General features: G+C 44.0%; 1 protein-coding gene and 1 long non-coding RNA gene across 2 annotated transcripts in view; both read right to left on the reverse strand.

Moving 5' to 3' along the window:
* LOC121006142 overlaps window positions 1-17,275 on the reverse strand; it is a 978,004-nt gene that overhangs the window by 899,097 nt on the left and 61,632 nt on the right. The window lies entirely within an intron of this gene.
* The window catches only part of SLC38A10 (solute carrier family 38 member 10), a 62,769-nt gene continuing 59,372 nt past the window's right edge, over window positions 13,879-17,275 (reverse strand). Inside the window, exon 16 of the mRNA XM_040439080.1 lies at window positions 13,879-15,395. Coding sequence (XP_040295014.1) covers window positions 14,410-15,395 — 986 coding nt within the window. The 3' untranslated portion in view covers window positions 13,879-14,409. The remainder of the gene's footprint in view (window positions 15,396-17,275) is intronic.

The following is a 17,275-nucleotide window of genomic DNA, read 5'->3' on the forward strand; positions in this document are numbered from 1 at the left end:
GCTAGGGCAGACTCCGCCTACCATAACTTAGGGACTGGTATCTCCGCCTACTATAACTTAGTGAGCGGAGATACCGGAGGGCATAGCGGGAGAACGGAGCGGCGCCCGGGGATAATAGTAAGTGCAGTGAGATCCCCGGGCGCCGCTCTACATATCTGTATAGTTAGTTCATAGGGTAAGAATCGGTGAAAGGTCCTCTTTAAGAAGACTGAACATCTTAATAATCCCCTACCTAGACTATCTTCTAATTGTGGGAGATTCGAGAGAATGTCTAGAGAAGAATCTATTTCAGACTTGCCAGACTCTGTATCAAACAGGTTGGGTGATAAACTGGGAGAAATCAAACCCCTGCCCTCCGCAGAGTTTAACCAACCAACAGCCTCTTAAGGTGGGATAGCTATCATCCCCAGAGTTTGAAAAAAGGCATACCGAAGGTGCAATACCTTCGTATACAAAGGAATTGTTGTTCTTTGCAAACCTTCAAGACACAAGCAGGGGACCTTCGGACTCGTTTTTCCCAACGTGGTTATCCATCAGAAACTCTCAGGGACGCTTTCTAACATTCATTGGACAGAGATAGACACACCCTGTTGTACAACATCCCGAGTGTGAAACGTGAGGATGACAACTTACACATCATTGGTACATTTGATGAGCAAAACTGTCGGGTACAGGGCATTTTGAAACGATATTGGGGGATTTTACGATCGGACCCGGATATTGGAGATCTCATATCTCCACGACCCCTGATTACATACAGAAGAGGAAGATCTATTGGTGACCGTCTTATGCACAGCCACTATGTGAGACCACGCCCAAGCGGTACCTGGCTGGACCGCAAACCCCTTGGTACCTTTAAATGTGGCAATGGGTGCATTTTCTTTCCTTTTATCCACAAATCATCTACTTTTTGCAGTGTCTCTACCAATAAAACTTATCAAATTAGGGACTTTGCAAATTGTAAGACACAGGGTGTGGTCTATCTCTGTACATGTACCTGTCCCCTCAACTATGTTGGGAAGACTAAAAGAACTTTGATGAAGGGTGGGCGACCATTTGAGTGATATCAATCATAAACGGGATAAACCCATTGCTCGACATGTTACTGAATTCCATCAGAGACCTTTAGAGTTATTGTTTTTCAAATCATTGAGGTTGTTCATAAATCCGCTCGAGGCGGTGACTGGGACAAACAAATTCTACGTAAAGAGTTTCAAGACGGTGTCTCCCTCTGGCCTAAATGAAGAGATATCTTTTGCCTGCTTTTTCTGAGAACACACCCTTGCGTAACTACTTAGGTGTTTAATTTATTTTGGCTCTTAAATTTTATCCACGCATATTCATCTGCCTTTTTCATCAGACCAAAATAGGTCCTGTGCGTTTTGTGTTATCTACGAGGATTCGTGGGTTTTTGGTAATTATATCCTTGACCCCTGTTTATATTATCCTCTTTGTACATACACACCCTCTGTTTCAAATGTCCCACTGGCTCCTATCCCAGTTTGTCCATTCATATTTTTAATAACCGATATATGGATATTGATCCCATACCACATGCCTCTCAGCCTCTCATGCTATTGTTTATGCTCTATGCAATGTTGCGCATTGATCCTGGGTATCAATCCTTCTGTGCCGATGTCCTGTGAATTGGAGCGCTGGTTGCGTTCCATATGCCGGAAGTACGTCAGCAGTGGAACGCATCTTGCGTTCCAAATACCGGAAGTGATGTATCGTCACTTTCGTTTTTTTTTATTTTTGAGCGGCGGCACCTGGAGAGTGGCGTCTGTATAAAGGTATGGCTTGTTTGGACATTCTTTGCACCTCTTATCATCTAGGCGGCCAGCATCTGGGACATCACCACCGGTTTACTACTTGTCCCCTGAGGAACCTTCGCTACCTGTTGGGGAAACGTGTCGGGGCTTATTTTACTATCATTTATGTGGTCTTTTTAGGGGCATACAGGGCACATTAGGGTGAGCCATCGATTGGAGTGGGGTCGCCCTTTTCAGGGCGGGTGCTCCACAGTTTCTGGGAACAGAGTTGCATCATTTTCAGTTCCAAGTCCTCCCCTTTGGGATCACCTCAGCTCCGAGGGTGTTCACAGTGGTAGAGGTTGTGGCTCACTTAACCACTTAAGGACCACAGGTTTATACCCCCCTAAAGACCAGGCCCTTTTTTACAAATCGGCACTCCACAACTTTAGCGGTTTATTGCTCGGTCATGCAACTTACCACCCAAATGAATTTTACCTCCTTTTCTTCTCACTAATAGAGCTTTCATTTGGTGGTATTTCATTGCTGCTGACATTTTTACTTTTTTTGTTATTAATCGAAATTTAACGATTTTTTTGCAAAAAAAATGACATTTTTCACTTTCAGTTGTAAAATTTTGCAAAAAAAACGACATCCATATATAAATTTTGCTCTAAATTTATTGTTCTACATGTCTTTGATAAAAAAAAAATGGTTTGGGTAAAAGTTATAGCGTTTACAAACTATGGTACAAAAATGTGAATTTCCACTTTTTGAAGGAGCTCTGACTTTCTGAGCACCTGTCATGTTTCCTGAGGTTCTACAATGCCCAGACAGTACAAACACCCCACAAATGACCCCATTTCGGAAAGTACACACCCTAAGGTATTCGCTGATGGGCATAGTGAGTTCATAGAACTTCTTATTTTTTGTCACAAGTTAGCGGAAAATGATGATTTTTTTTTTTATTATTATTTTTTCTTACAAAGTCTCATATTCCACTAACTTGTGACAAAAAATAAAAACTTCCATGAACTCACTATGCCCATCAGCGAATACCTTGGGATGTCTTCTTTCCAAAATGGGGTCACTTGTGGGGTAGTTATACTGCCCTGGCATTCTAGGGGCCCAAATATGTGGTAAGGAGTTTGAAATCAAATTCTGTAAAAAATGGCTGGTGAAATCCGAAAGGTGCTCTTTGGAATGTGGGCCCCTTTGCCCACCTAGGCTGCAAAATGGGGTCACTTGTGGGGTAGTTATACTGCCCTGGCATTCTAGGGGCCCAAATGTGTGGTAAGGAGTTTGAAATCAAATTCTGTAAAAAGTGGCCTGTGAAATCCGAAAGGTGCTCTTTGGAATATGGGCCCCTTTGCCCACCTAGGCTGCAAAAAAGTGTCACACATGTGGTATTGCCGTACTCAGGAGAAGTTGGGCAATGTGTTTTGGGGTGTCATTTTACATATACCCATGCTGGGTGAGAGAAATATCTTGGCAAAAGACAACTTTTCCCATTTTTTTTATACAAAGTTGGCATTTGACCAAGATATTTCTCTCACCCAGCATGGGTATATGTAAAATGACACCCCGAAACACATTGCCCAACTTCTCCTGAGTACGGAGATACCAGATGTGTGACACTTTTTTGCAGCCTAGATGCGCAAAGGTGCCCAAAATCCTTTTAGGAGGGCATTTTTAGACATTTGGATACCAGACTTCTTCTCACGCTTTGGGGCCCCTAGAATGCCAGGGCAGTATAAATACCCCACATGTGACCCCATTTTGGAAAGAAGACACCCCAAGGTATTCAATGAGGGGCATGGCGAGTTCATAGAATTTTTTTTTTTTTTTTTTGGCACAATTTAGCGGAAATTGATATTTTTTATTTTTTTTCTCACAGTCTCCCTTTCCGCTAACTTGGGACAAAAATTTCAATCTTTCATGGACTCAATATGCCCCTCACGGAATACCTTGGGGTGTCTTCTTTCCGAAATGGGGTCACATGTGGGGTATTTATACTGCCCTGGCATTCTAGGGGCCCTAAAGCGTGAGAAGAAGTCTGGAATATAAATGTCTAAAAAATTTTACGCATTTGGATTCCGTGAGGGGTATGGTGAGTTCATGAGACTTTGTAAGAAAAAAAAAAAAATTCCACTAACTTGGGCCAAAAAAATGTCTGAATGGAGCCTTACAGGGGGGTGATCAATGACAGGGGGGTGATCAGAGAGTCTATATGGGGGTGATCACCCCCCTGTCATTGATCACCCCCCTGTAAGGCTCCATTCAGATGTCCATATGTGTTTTGCGGATCCGTAAAAATCATACGGACATCTGAATGCAGCCTGACGGTGGGGTGATCAATGACAGGGGGGGGTGATCAATGACAGGGGGGGGTGATCAGGGAGTCTATATGGGGTGATCACCCCCCCTGGAAGGCTCCAGGGAGACGCCTGTATGTGTTTTGCAGATCCGATCCATCTATCAGTGGATCCGTAAAAATCATGCGGACATCTGAATGGAGCTTTACAGGGGGTTGATCAATGACAGGGGGGTAATCAATGACAGGGGGGTGATCAGGGAGTCTATATGGGGTGATCACCACAATCATTGATCACGCCCCTGTAAGGCTCCATTCAGACGTCCGTATGCGTTTTGCGGATCAGATCCATCTATCAGTGGATCCGTAAAAATCATGCGGACATCTGAATGGAGCTTTACAGGGGTGTGATCAATGACAGGGGGGTAATCAGGGAGTCTATATGGGGTGATCAGGGGCTAATAAGGGGTTAATAAGTGACAGGGGGGGGGGGGTGTAGTGTAGTGTAGTGGTGCTTGGTGCTACTTTACTGAGCTACCTGTGTCCTCTGGTGGTCGATCCAAACAAAGGGGACCACCAGAGGACCAGGTAGCAGGTATATTAGACGCTGTTATCAAAACAGCGTCTAATATACCTGTTAGGGGTTAAAAAAAACACATCTCCAGCCTGCCAGCGAACGATCGCCGCTGGCAGGCTGGAGATCAACTCTCTTACCTTCCGTTCCTGTGAGCGCGCGTTCACAGGAAATCTCAGCTCACGCGAGATGACGCCAATCGGCGTTAGCGTAGCCTGGGGGAGACGCTGCAATGACGCCTTTCGGCGTTAGCGCGGCGGCAAGTGGTTAAGGAGACTGAACATCTTAATAATCCCCTACCTAGACTATATTCTAATTGTGGGAGATTCGAGAGAATGTCTAGAGAAGAATCTATTTCAGACTTGCCAGACTCTGTATCAAACAGGTTGGGTGATAAACTGGGAGAAATCAAACCCCTGCCCTTCGCAGAGTTTAACTTTTGTAGGGGTTCGTCTGGATTCCACCCTTCAAAAAACCGTTCTTGTGATCGAAGTAATAGGGTAAGTCTCAAGCTTCCAAAATCAGTCAGTCTGTACGATCAGGGAAGCCATGAAACTGTTGGGCACACTAACATCATGTATTTACGCAGTCAAATGGGCCCAATTCCACACTCGGATCCTCCAGCAGTGGTTGTTAGTGTTGGAACAGAAGTCAGGAATCTCTAGATCAAACAGTTCAGATTCCCCTTTGGGTAAAATATTCCTTACAGTGGTGGATAAATCCAGATCACCTGAGGGAAGGCGTTGCCTGGTCTCCCAGTCATCTACAGGTTATCACGACCGAGGCAAGTCTGTGGGGATGGGGCGGTTATTGCTCTCATCACCCCTGTCAAGACCAATGGTCCGAGGATTAGATGAATCTCTCATCAAACCAGAGGGAATTCTCAGCGGTTTGGGAAGCTCTAAAGGCACTATCCCAATATATAGTGGGAAAGGACATTCAAATAAGATCTGACAACACGACGGTAGTAGCCTATATAAACCATCAAGGGGGGGAACAAGAAGTGTGGGAATAAGTCGAATGGCAGAAAAAAAAAAATTCCTGGGCGGAGGCTCATCTAAAGTCCCTGTCAGCAGTACATCTAAAAGGGTCTTTAAACACAAAGGCAGACTTCTTAAGCAGAGTATCACTGAAGTCGACTGAGTCTAGAGAAAAAGGTTTTTCTACAGATAACTGCTTTATGGGGGACCCCACAAGTGGATCTGTTTGCCTCCGCAGTAAACTCAATTTTTCCCCCCCCCCCTAAACCCCTTCAACTGGAACATAAGGGTGGATGTCCTGTGCCAAAAATGGGACTTTCACCTAGCATATGATTTCCCTCCCTTTCCACTGATATCCAGGGTGCTAAAAAAAAAGATCTGTCAGGACAAAGCCCATGTGATATTGATAGCCGAAAAAGTCATGGTTCCCGCTACTAAAACTCCTGTCAGTACAGAGCCCGTGGATTCTTCCCTGGAGGCAAGATCTATTGTCCCAGCGACCAGTTCACCACCCCAAGGTGGAAAAATTACATCTGGCTGCTTGGAACCTGAGAGGCTAACTTTAAGAGCTAAAGGCCTATCAGACGCCATGATTAACACCATGGCAGCCAGCAGGAAGGAGATTACCTCCAAGATCTGGAGAAGGTTCTGCGGTTGGTGTTCCCAATCCAAAAATTCATCCCAGGAGTTCTCTATTCAAAGTATTTTGGCATTTTTACAATCTGGAATTGAGAAAGCATTGCGTCCAAATACCTTAAGGGTCAATATATCAGCATTAAGTTCCGGGTTTGATAAAAAAAAAAAATAATTGCAGACTATCCTTGGGTCATCCAGTTTTTGAAAGGGGCAGATAGATTAAGACCTGCGGTTCCTCCGTGGGATCTTAATCTAGTCCTGTCTGGGTTAACTATAGCCCCCTTTGAGCCTCTTTCAGAAGCCCCTTTAAAATATATTACACTAAATACTTTATTTTTAGTGGCAATTACCTCAGCGCGTAGGGTAGGTGAAATTCAGGCCCTAGAAATTGTTGACCCTTTCTTTACGGTGTTTCCCGAGTTGTGTTTAGGTTAGACAATTCCTTTCTCCCTAAAGTCGTTACTAATTTTCACAGGCAGAAGGAGATTACAGTTCCCTCTTTCTGTTCTAATCCAAAATCGGAAGGGGAAGTTAAATTCCGTGCGGAGAGCCATCCTGGCTTATCTAGAGGCCACAAAACCCTTCAGGAAGTCAAACTACTTGTTTGTACAGTTCCTAGGGGCTTATAAGGGTCATAAAGGATAAATTTCCTTGTCCAGATGGATAAAAATGGCTATATCTGAGTCCTATAATACCTTGGGTGTGACCCCACCAAAAAACCTGAAGGCCCATTCCACAAGATCAGTCTCAACATCCTAGGCGGAAAAAGCAAATGGTACCATAGAACAAATTTTTAGGGCAGCAACATGGTCAAGCCCTCATACAGTTACCAAAAATTACAGGGCGAATCAAGACCTATCTTTCGGAAGGAAAGTTTTGCAGGCCATAGTCCCTCCCCAAGCAAGAATTAGGCTACATGCACACGAATGTTGTTTGTTTCCATGTCCGTTCCGTTTTTTTTGCGGATAGGATGCGGACCCATTCATTTCAATGGGTCCGCAAAAAATGTGGACAACACACCGTCCACAATTTGCGCAAAACACATACGGTCGTGTGCCTTAATCTGTTATATCTCTTGGAGGATGAAAGAGAAAAACCATATTACTTACCGTTAATTTCCTTTTCATGAAGGCATTCCGTCATGGAAATGCGTTATGGTCCGTGGTAACTGAATCCATAACGCAATTCAGTAAATACCACAACACGAACCCGCACATGAACTTCTAAATTCGCTCATCCCTAATCATCACCTATTGTCAGTGGTGGATCCTGTGTTGTGATCTCTACAGATCAGGACGTGTCAGTCTGTTATGAAGCTCAGTGGCCAGTGAAAACTGCAGGATTTTCCTGTGCGATCATCATGATATACATGTAACCTTAAAGGGGTTGTCCGTTAAATAAAAACCCAGGCAGCAGCAGTAAATATGATATAATATCATACACACCCCTCTTCTTCCCTGCTGCTTCAAGGGGTAGGGTAAGTTTTCCTTTGTCATCACATTTTCTGCGGCTGTCAAAACCGGGTGATTTTCCAGAGCCATAAAGACATAACTTTTTTAATTTTTTATTCAAATAGCCGTATGTGGGCTTGTTTTTTGCAGGATAAGATGCACTTTTACAATATGGTGGGAGGCGGGGAAAAAAAATTCCAAATGGGGTGGATAAAAAATAAAAAATTTCCTATGCAGTAAAACTAACCTGTTACTTTTATTCTCCGGGTCAGTACGATAACAATATAACATATGTACAGTTTTTCCTGCGTTTTAATACAGAAAAAAAAATAAAAACTTTGGGGGAAAAAAAACTTTCTTTGCCATATTTTGACCCCCATAACTTTGTTTGTGTGTATGATGCTGTGTGAGGACTAATTTTTTTTGTGGGGTGAACTGTACTTTTTATTGATACCATTCTGGGGTGTGTATGACTTTCTAAAAAAAATTTGTGGCAGGTGAAGCGACCCAAAAAACTGCAAATCGGCCATTTTGACATTTTTTTTCTATTTTGCCGTATGGGATAAACATTTTAATAATACGGGTGTTTTCGCACGTGCCAATGCTCATGATGTTAATTTTAATTATTTATGTATTTTTATTTTAGGGAAAAGGGGGTGATTTGAATTTTTATATTTTAAATATTATTAACCCCACACACACTTTTTAATAGTGTACATTAGCAAGAGCCTTGTATTAACTTTCTCTACATGATAAATGCCACTTACGGACATGAGACAACCCCTTTACAGTTAAAATCCTTTGTATTCTCTGGTGTCCTAAAGCAGAGGGGGTTAGTGTAAGCATCACTAATGGTCCAAGGCAGTGAAGGGGTTAATATAAAAACTGCTGGTTGTCAAGGCCAGAGAAGGGGGTAATGTCTATATCCCTGACACTATACCCTTTCACTACCAGCGCCGTACATGTACAGTGCTGGAGCGATAGGCAAACATGGCCGCAGAGACCTACGGCTAATTACCACAACTGGCAATAATGCCGATCTCAGTAATTAACCCCTTAAGGACTTAGGACGTACCGGTACGCCATGTATGCCAAGTCCTTAAGGACCCAGGACGTACCGATATACGTCCTATTTTTAAAACTACATTGCGGCGCGGCGGGGGTTAATCGGACCAGGATGTCCGCTGAAATCATTCAGCGGGCATCCTGACACAACGCTGCATCGGCGTTCGGCGCAAACCACAGGTCAATTCAGACCTGCGGTTTGCGGTTTTACCTTATCTGGCGGGCGGCGGTGCCATCAGGTCCCCATGCGGCTGTAGGGGGGACCCGATGGCATGGAGGGCAGCACGATGCCTTCCTTAGGCATCTGCGCTGCCTTCCGGTGACGAGCCTGTGAGATCCAGCCCCCTGGATCTCACAGGCCGGAAGCTGTATGAGTAATACACACTGTATTACTCATACAGCCAATGCATTCCAATACAGAAGTATTGGAATGCATTGTAAAAGGGATTAGACCCCCAAAAGTTGAAGTCCCAAAGTGGACAAAAAAGTTGAAAAAAAGTTTCCCCCCCAAAAAATTAAGTTTCAAGTAAAAATAAACAAAAACATCATTTTCCCCAAATAAAGTAAAAAAAAATTGGTAAAAAAATAGGGAGAAAAAAAAAGTAGACATATTGGGTATCGCCGCATCCGAATCGACCGGCTCTATAAACATATCACATGACCTAACCCCTTAGATGAACACAGTAAAAAAATAAAAACTGTGCTAAATAAACAATTTTTTTGTCACCTTACATCACAAAAAGTACAACAGCAAGCGATCAAAAAGGCGTTTGCCCACTAAAATAGTACCAATCTAACCGTCACCTCATCCCGCAAAAAATGAGCCCCTACCTGAGACAATCGCCCAAAAAAAAACAAAAAACTATGGCTCAGAATATGGAGACACTAAAACATCATTTGTTTTGTTTTAAAAAAGCTGTTATTGTGTAAAACTTACATAAATAAAAAAAAGTATACATATTAGGTATCGCCGCGTCCGTATCAACCGGCTCTATAAAAATATCACATGACCTAACCCCTCAGATGAACACCGTAAAAAATAAAAACTGTGCTAAATAAACAATTTTTTGTCACCTTACATCACAAAAAGTGTAATAGCAAGCGATCAAAAAGTCATATGCACCCCAAAATAGTGCCAATAAATCAGTCATTTCATTCCGCAAAAATCATACCCCACCCAAGGTAATCGCCCAAAAACAGAAAAAATTATGGCTCTCAGACTATGGAAATACTAAAACATTATTTTTTTTTTGTTTCAAAAAAGAAATCATTGTGTAAAACTTACATAAATAAAAAAAAAAGTATACATATTAGGTATCGCCGCATCCGTGACAACCTGGTCTATAAAAATATCACATGATCTAATCTGTCAGATGAATGTTGTAAATAACAAAAAATAAAAACGGTGCCAAAACAGCTATTTCTTGTTACCTTGCCTCACAAAAAGTGTAATATAGAGCAACCAAAAATCATATGTACTCTAAACTAGTACCAACAAAACTGCCAACCTATCCCGTAGTTTCTAAAATGGGGCCACTTTTTTGGAGTTTCTACTCTAGGAGTGCATCAGGGGGGCTTCAAATGGGACATGGTGTCAAAAAAAACAGTCCAGCAAAATCTGCCTTCCAAAAACCGTATGGCGTTCCTTTCCTTCTGCGCCCTGCCGTGTGCCCGTACAGCTGTTTACGACCACATATGGGGTGTTTCTGTAAACTACAGAATCTGGGCCATAAATATTGAGTTTGGTTTGGCTGTTAACCCTTGCTTTGTAAAAGTAAAAAAAAATATTAAAATGGAAAATCTGCCAAAAAAGTGAAATTTTGAAATTGTATCTCTATTTTCCATTAATTCTTGTGGAACACCTAAAGGGTTAACGAAGTCTGTAAATCAGTTTTGAATACCTTGAGGGGTGTAGTTTATAGAATGGGGTCATTTTTGGGTGGTTTCTATTATGTAAGCCTCGCAAAGTGACTTCAGACCTGAACTGGTCCCTAAAAATTGGGTTTTTGAATATTTCTGAAAAATTTCAAGATTTGCTTCTAAACTTCTAAGCCTTGTAACAGCCCCAAAAAATAAAATATCATTCCCAAAATGATCCAAACATGAAGTAGACATATGGGGAATGTAAAGTAATAACTATTTTTGGAGGTATTACTATGTATTATAGAAGTAGAGAAATTGAAACTTTGAAATTTGCAATTTTTTAAAATTGTTTGGTAAATTTGGTATTTTTTTATAAATAAAAATTTTTTTTTTTGACCTCATTTTACCAGCGTCATGAAGTACAATATGTGACGAAAAAACAATCTCAGAATGGCCTGGATAAGTCAAAGCGTTTTAAAGTTAAAGTTATCAACAGCACTTAAAGTGACACTGGTCAGATTTGCAAAAAATGGCCAAGTCCTTAAAGGGGTTGTCCGGATTCAGAGCTGAACCCGGACATACCCTTATTTTCACCCCGGCAGCCCCCCTGAGCTTAGCATCGGAGCATCTCATGCTCCGATGCGCTCCCGTGCCCTGCGCTAAATCGCGCAGGGCACGGGCTCTTTCGTTTTCAATAACACACTGCCGGGCGGTAACTTCCGCCCGGCAGTGTGTTCGGTGACGTCACCGGCTCTGAGGGGCGGGCTTTAGCTCTGCCCTAGCCGTTTTACGGGGTTCCTGTCAGCCCCATGGAGAGCCCCGGTACGTCACCGGAACTCCTAAAAATGCCTTTGCCCTGCGCAATTTAGCGCAGGGCAAAGGAGAGCATCCGAGCATGAACTGCTCCGATGCTCATGTCAGGGGGGCTGCCGGGGTGAAAATGGAGGGATGTCCGGGTTCAGCTCTGAACCCGGACAACCCCTTTAAGGTGAAATAGGGTTGAGTCCTTAAGGGGTTAAAGCCTTTAGATGCCGTGATCAAGTGAGATCACGGCATCTAAATGATCAAAAACAGACATCCTCTGTGGCCAGTGAGGCTGAGAGCATTGAAACTACAATTTTTATGTTGGCCACCAGGTGGCAGGCCAACATAGGAAATGAGCAATAGACAGTAATAAATTCATTTTAAATATACGTTTGTTCAAAATTAGAAAATAGATTTTGTAGGCTCAAATACGAGCTTCAAAATCATTACAAAAAAAGTAACAAAACGTAAAAAATATATATAAAAAATAAATTAAAAAAAATGTTTAAATCACCCCCTTTCCGTATAATTTAAAAAAAAACCCTAAAGAACAAAAATAAACATCATGGGTATCACCACGACCAAAAACAAACGTATTATTAAAATTTAAAAATATTTTTTCAATACAGCGAATATTTAATGATGAGCTGTGGGCTAGGACCTATGGTGACGTCAGATCACATGCTCCAATCACATGGTCCATCACCACGGTGATGGACCATGTGATTGGAGCATGTGATCTGACGTCACCACAGGTCCTTTAGCCCACAGCTCATCATTAAAGAAGTAAAGAAGAGACCGGTAACTACGCGATCAAGAGGAGAAGGTGAGTTAATTATTATATTTTTTTTAACCCTCAATTGATCACCTACTAAGCATTCTGTTTTCAGAATGCTATTATTTTCCCTTATAACCATGTTATAAGGGAAAATACAGTGAATAGACTGTCACCTAGCAACCATGCGTGAAAATCGCACCGCATCCGCACTTGCTTGCGGACACTTGCGATTTTCACGCAACCCCATTCACTTCCATGGGGCCTGCGTTGCGTGAAAAATGCAGAATATAGAGCATGCTGCATTTTTCACGCAACGCACAAGTGATGATTGAAAATCACCGCTCATCTGAACAGCCCTATTGAAATGAATGGGTCGGGATTCAGTGCGGGTGCAATACGCTCACCTACCGCATTGCACCCGCGCGGAAATCTCGCCCGTGTGAACGCAGCCTTAGGGTCGGTATCTCTGGTGCCCAGTAGTCATCACCTACAGCTTTGTCTGGTGCAAAGAGATGTTCTCTCCCTAAACTAATCACAGAACTGAGTGCCGGGATGGATACAGAAGAACAGCCACACCGTTCTCGACCGGGTTAAGCGCTTTATAAGAAATCTGCCCGATCCCTAAGAAGGCAGCTCAGGGCATCAGTGTGAAGGGACAGTGCATAGTAAGATACAATGATTTAAAGGGCTTTTCTGAGCTTTTTTTTTTTTTACTATCCTCCAATTAGGTCATCAGTATCTGAGCAGTGGGTGTCAGGCGCCCAGGACCCCGCCGATCAGCTGTTTGAGAAGGCACTGGTGGTCAAAGCAGCTTTCCTTAGGCCATGTGTTGACAGGCTCATCAGCCACATGCCCTAAGCGCAGCTCAGGCTACTTTCACACTAGCGTCTTAGTTTTCCGGTATTGAGATCCATCATAGGGGCTCAATACCGGAAACAAACGCTTCAGTTTTGTCCCCATTCATTGTCAATGGGGACAAAACGGAACTGAACAGAACGGAGCGCTCCAAAATGCATTCCATTATGTTTAGTTGCATTCCCATACCGGAGAGCAAACCGCAACATGTTGTAATTTGCATTCCGTCCTTGGATGCGGAGCAAGATGGATCCGGCATGACCCCCAATGCAAGTCAATGGGGAAGGATCCGTTTTCTCTGACACAATCTGACAACAGAAAACGGATCCGACCTCCATTGGCTTTCAATTGAGTTTATGACGGATCCGTCTTGGCCATGTTACAGATAATACAACCGGATCCATTCATAACTGATGCAGACGGTTGTATTATCAGTAACGGAAGCGTTTTTGCTGACCCCTGCCGCATCCAGTAAAAACGCTAGTGTGAAAGTAGCCTCAGCCCCATTGAAGTGAACTGTGATACCAAGAACAGCCGCTATACAATGTACGGTGCTGTGGTTGGGGAGCTGAGAGAAGGCCGCGGCGATACTGCAAGCACTGGTGCCTTCTCAAATAGCTGATTGTCGGGGGTTGGACCCCCACAATAAGATACTGATGACCTATCCAAAGGATAGGTCACCAGTAAAGTCTCAGGAAATCCTCCTTAAGACTGGCATGGTGGCTGGTTGTTGCATTATGACACTATAAGTCAGCTGCATTTTCTCTTGCCTTCATGCTTTCACTTGTTACGACAGACGAGCAGACGTTGGGTGGCCATGTTTAATATATGGAGTCAGGAGGACAAACATTCACACACAGCACAGAATAACATTAAGGTAAAGGCACATGGATAGGAAGCGATCACCTCCTCATCAGAAAAGTGCATTTCAGTTCTGAAGGCGTCACTCCTCGAGTGATAAAATGACCTGATGGAAGAGACAAATTCAGACATCTCCTGAAATAAAGGCAAGGTTTGATTCATCACTGCAATGGGTAGACGGTAGGACACTGGTTACCTTCCATCACTGAACCCCCTTGCTTCTGAAGGTGTGCTTTTCTCAAGATCTGACCTGGGGAGTAACAATACCTGAGACATACAGTACTGGTTGAGTTTGCAGCATATTTATGAAAAGTTCCTCATCATCAATCCTGACCACCTATATCTCTAGGAGTAGCCAACACAAAATTCCAAAACTTCTCACATTAACTCCATCACTCCTTGTAAGAGTCCTAGGACAACCAGGCCTGTGAAGTTCTCGGTAAGCCTCACGTAATGTGGAGCCACCATCCACGGTCATCATCTTTCCTCCTTTTCCACAACCTGCTTGATCTGCCGGCTGTACACCACCTGCAGACCGGCCTCAGCCGCCGCATTAAGATGTGTCTCTAGGGCTGCATGAAGGTCATTAACTCTTGGATCGGGTGCGTGGTTAAAACCAATAATATGAGTTCCATCCTTCTCCATAGGTTCTTCAATCTCAAGGTCTCTCTTCTTTCTCCTAAGCTCCAAGTCGTCTTGTAGTTTCAGGTCCCTCTTTGGCTTCCCCTGATCATTGTCTAGTACAGCCTCATCCATTTTAACTTCTGGTCCAGCCCCTACTTTGCTGTCTCCAACCATGGAGTCTCCAGGTCTTGCCACTTCTTGTACCTGTTGGAGGTTTTGGCCTCGATTCTGTAGGTCCATATCTGAACGCTGAGCTTTAACCACTTCTTTGGCTCTTGGTCCATCTTGAGATTGTCTCTTCTGCTGATCTAAAGTGTCAGCTCCTGCTTTAAGGACGTTCTCCGCAGGAGGATGTTCCCTTATCTTTAGATCCTTGTCGGGAGAGTCCAGCACAACTTTGTTCTCCTTTGCTTTTACTACCTCAGCTTGTTTCACAAGGTCTTCATCTTTGTGAAGAACCTGGTCTTGGATCTTCATTTCTTCCTGTGCAGGTTTTTGTACGTTGAATTTTTCCACAACTGGTTTTTCTGCTGGTGCAAGAACTTCGTTTATCTGTGGCTCAACTTTCTGAGCGATGGGTTCGTCGTCACGCTTTTTGACCTCAGGCCTCTGAACCTTCACTACCTTGTCCAGATCTTTGCCCATCTCCAGCTCAATATTTTCCACTGCTGGCTTTTCAGGTGCAGGGATGGCAACTTTATCAGCCTCCTTTTTTGTTTCTTTCTGCTGTAAATCTGAAGCTGGCTCCTTCTCAATGACTGCGTCTTTCTCTACCTCTCCGACCTTAACATCTTCTATGTTCTTGGGATTCTCCACAGCATGCCCTTCCACTTTGTCACCTAGGACGATATGGAGTCATGATAATTAGTGCAAAAACAGGACATTTAATTCATCCCAATTCTCCCTTGCTGGATGGCAGAGATGGTGTGTGCATAAAGGCCTGAAAGTTATAGAAGAGTCGCTTCTGCACAGAGGAGAGCATTTGGGACTAGATGTCAAAGACCTGCGCTCCTACACCTCCACAGCAGATATGACAGTACACTATGAGACTAGCATTTTAGGAAAGGTAGGAGAACTTCACCACAGATTGACCAGTCAGATGTAGAGGTCTACATCCTACCTCCATGGACTAGATCTATATGAGGTGGATATGAGCATCAACACTATGCCAATTAGGGCAGTACTGGGACAATGAGAAGCTAGTAGCACATGCCTCATCCAGGTTTCCTTCCCCATGGGATGCCCATATGCCCTAAATCATCAGTTGACTTCCTGGGTCTAGGAAGAGAGTTGGCAGCACATATGCAGTCACTTTCCACTAAAATCTATGGGAAATATAACAACGCTCCAGCTATATGGGCTGAGCATTTCTTGTAGGCATCTGACATGTCTTTCACACCTTGCCTTCCTCCAGACAAATATAGGGAGATCCTATCAGCTTTCCTAATATGTGCTTTAGTAACCAACTGTATTCCACCAAAAATAACAATGCTGCAGCATCTTTCTGCAATGGGTCCCTCCGTTAGTCCTACTGGAAATATATGGATTGACAAATTTATGTTACTATTTCTCTAACCAATGGGACGTGCCCCTACCCAGTGTCTCAGAGTTTGGATGGTGCTGGAATGTGTAAGGACACACTGGTAGGAGAAATGGTAACACCCATTTGTCAATTTAGTCCCACAATTCCAGAAAGAATAAACAGAGGGACACATTGAATACATATAGGAATATCTAATGGCAGGTCCTTTTTAGCATAAGAGGTACGGCATACTTTTGGTCTCGACTGCGGTCAGAACTATAATGGGAGGTGACACCACTTTGACTGACAAGCAAGGCAGTGAATACACATTCAGGCCTGGCCCTGAAGTCTTGCAGGAGTGAATCTGGTGCATGTGCTATACAAGGATGGTGACCGCTGGGGGCTGCATCCTGTACAGGACTTCAGGGCCAGGAGTGAATCTGGTGCATGTGCTATACAAGGATGGTGACCGCTGGGGGCTGCATCCTGTACAGGACTTCAGGGCCAGAAGTGTATCTGGTGCATGTGCTATACAAGGATGGTGACCGCTGGGGGCTGCATCCTGTACAGGACTTCAGGGCCAGGAGTGTATCTGGTGCATGTGCTATACAAGGATGGTGACCGCTGGGGGCTGCATCCTGTACAGGACTTCAGGGCCAGGAGTGTATCTGGTGCATGTGCTATACAAGGATGGTGACCGCTGGGGGCTGCATCCTGTACAGGACTTCAGGGCCAGGAGTGAATCTGGTGCATGTGCTATACAAGGATGGTGACCGCTGGGGGCTGCATCCTGTACAGGACTTCAGGGCCAGGAGTGTATCTGGTGCATGTGCTATACAAGGATGGTGACCGCTGGGGGCTGCATCCTGTACAGGACTTCAGGGCCAGGAGTGAATCTGGTGCATGTGCTATACAAGGATGGTGACCGCTGGGGGCTGCATCCTGTACAGGACTTCAGGGCCAGGAGTGAATCTGGTGCATGTGCTATACAAGGATGGTGACCGCTGGGGGCTGCATCCTGTACAGGACTTCAGGGCCAGGAGTGTATCTGGTGCATGTGCTATACAAGGATGGTGACCGCTGGGGGCTGCATCCTGTACAGGACTTCAGGGCCAGGAGTGTATCTGGTGCATGTGCTATACAAGGATGGTGACCGCTGGGGGCTGCATCCTGTACAGGACTTCAGGGCCAGGAGTG

Source organism: Bufo bufo, chromosome 6, assembly GCF_905171765.1.
Source record: "Bufo bufo chromosome 6, aBufBuf1.1, whole genome shotgun sequence".
Lineage (NCBI taxonomy): Eukaryota > Metazoa > Chordata > Amphibia > Anura > Bufonidae > Bufo > Bufo bufo.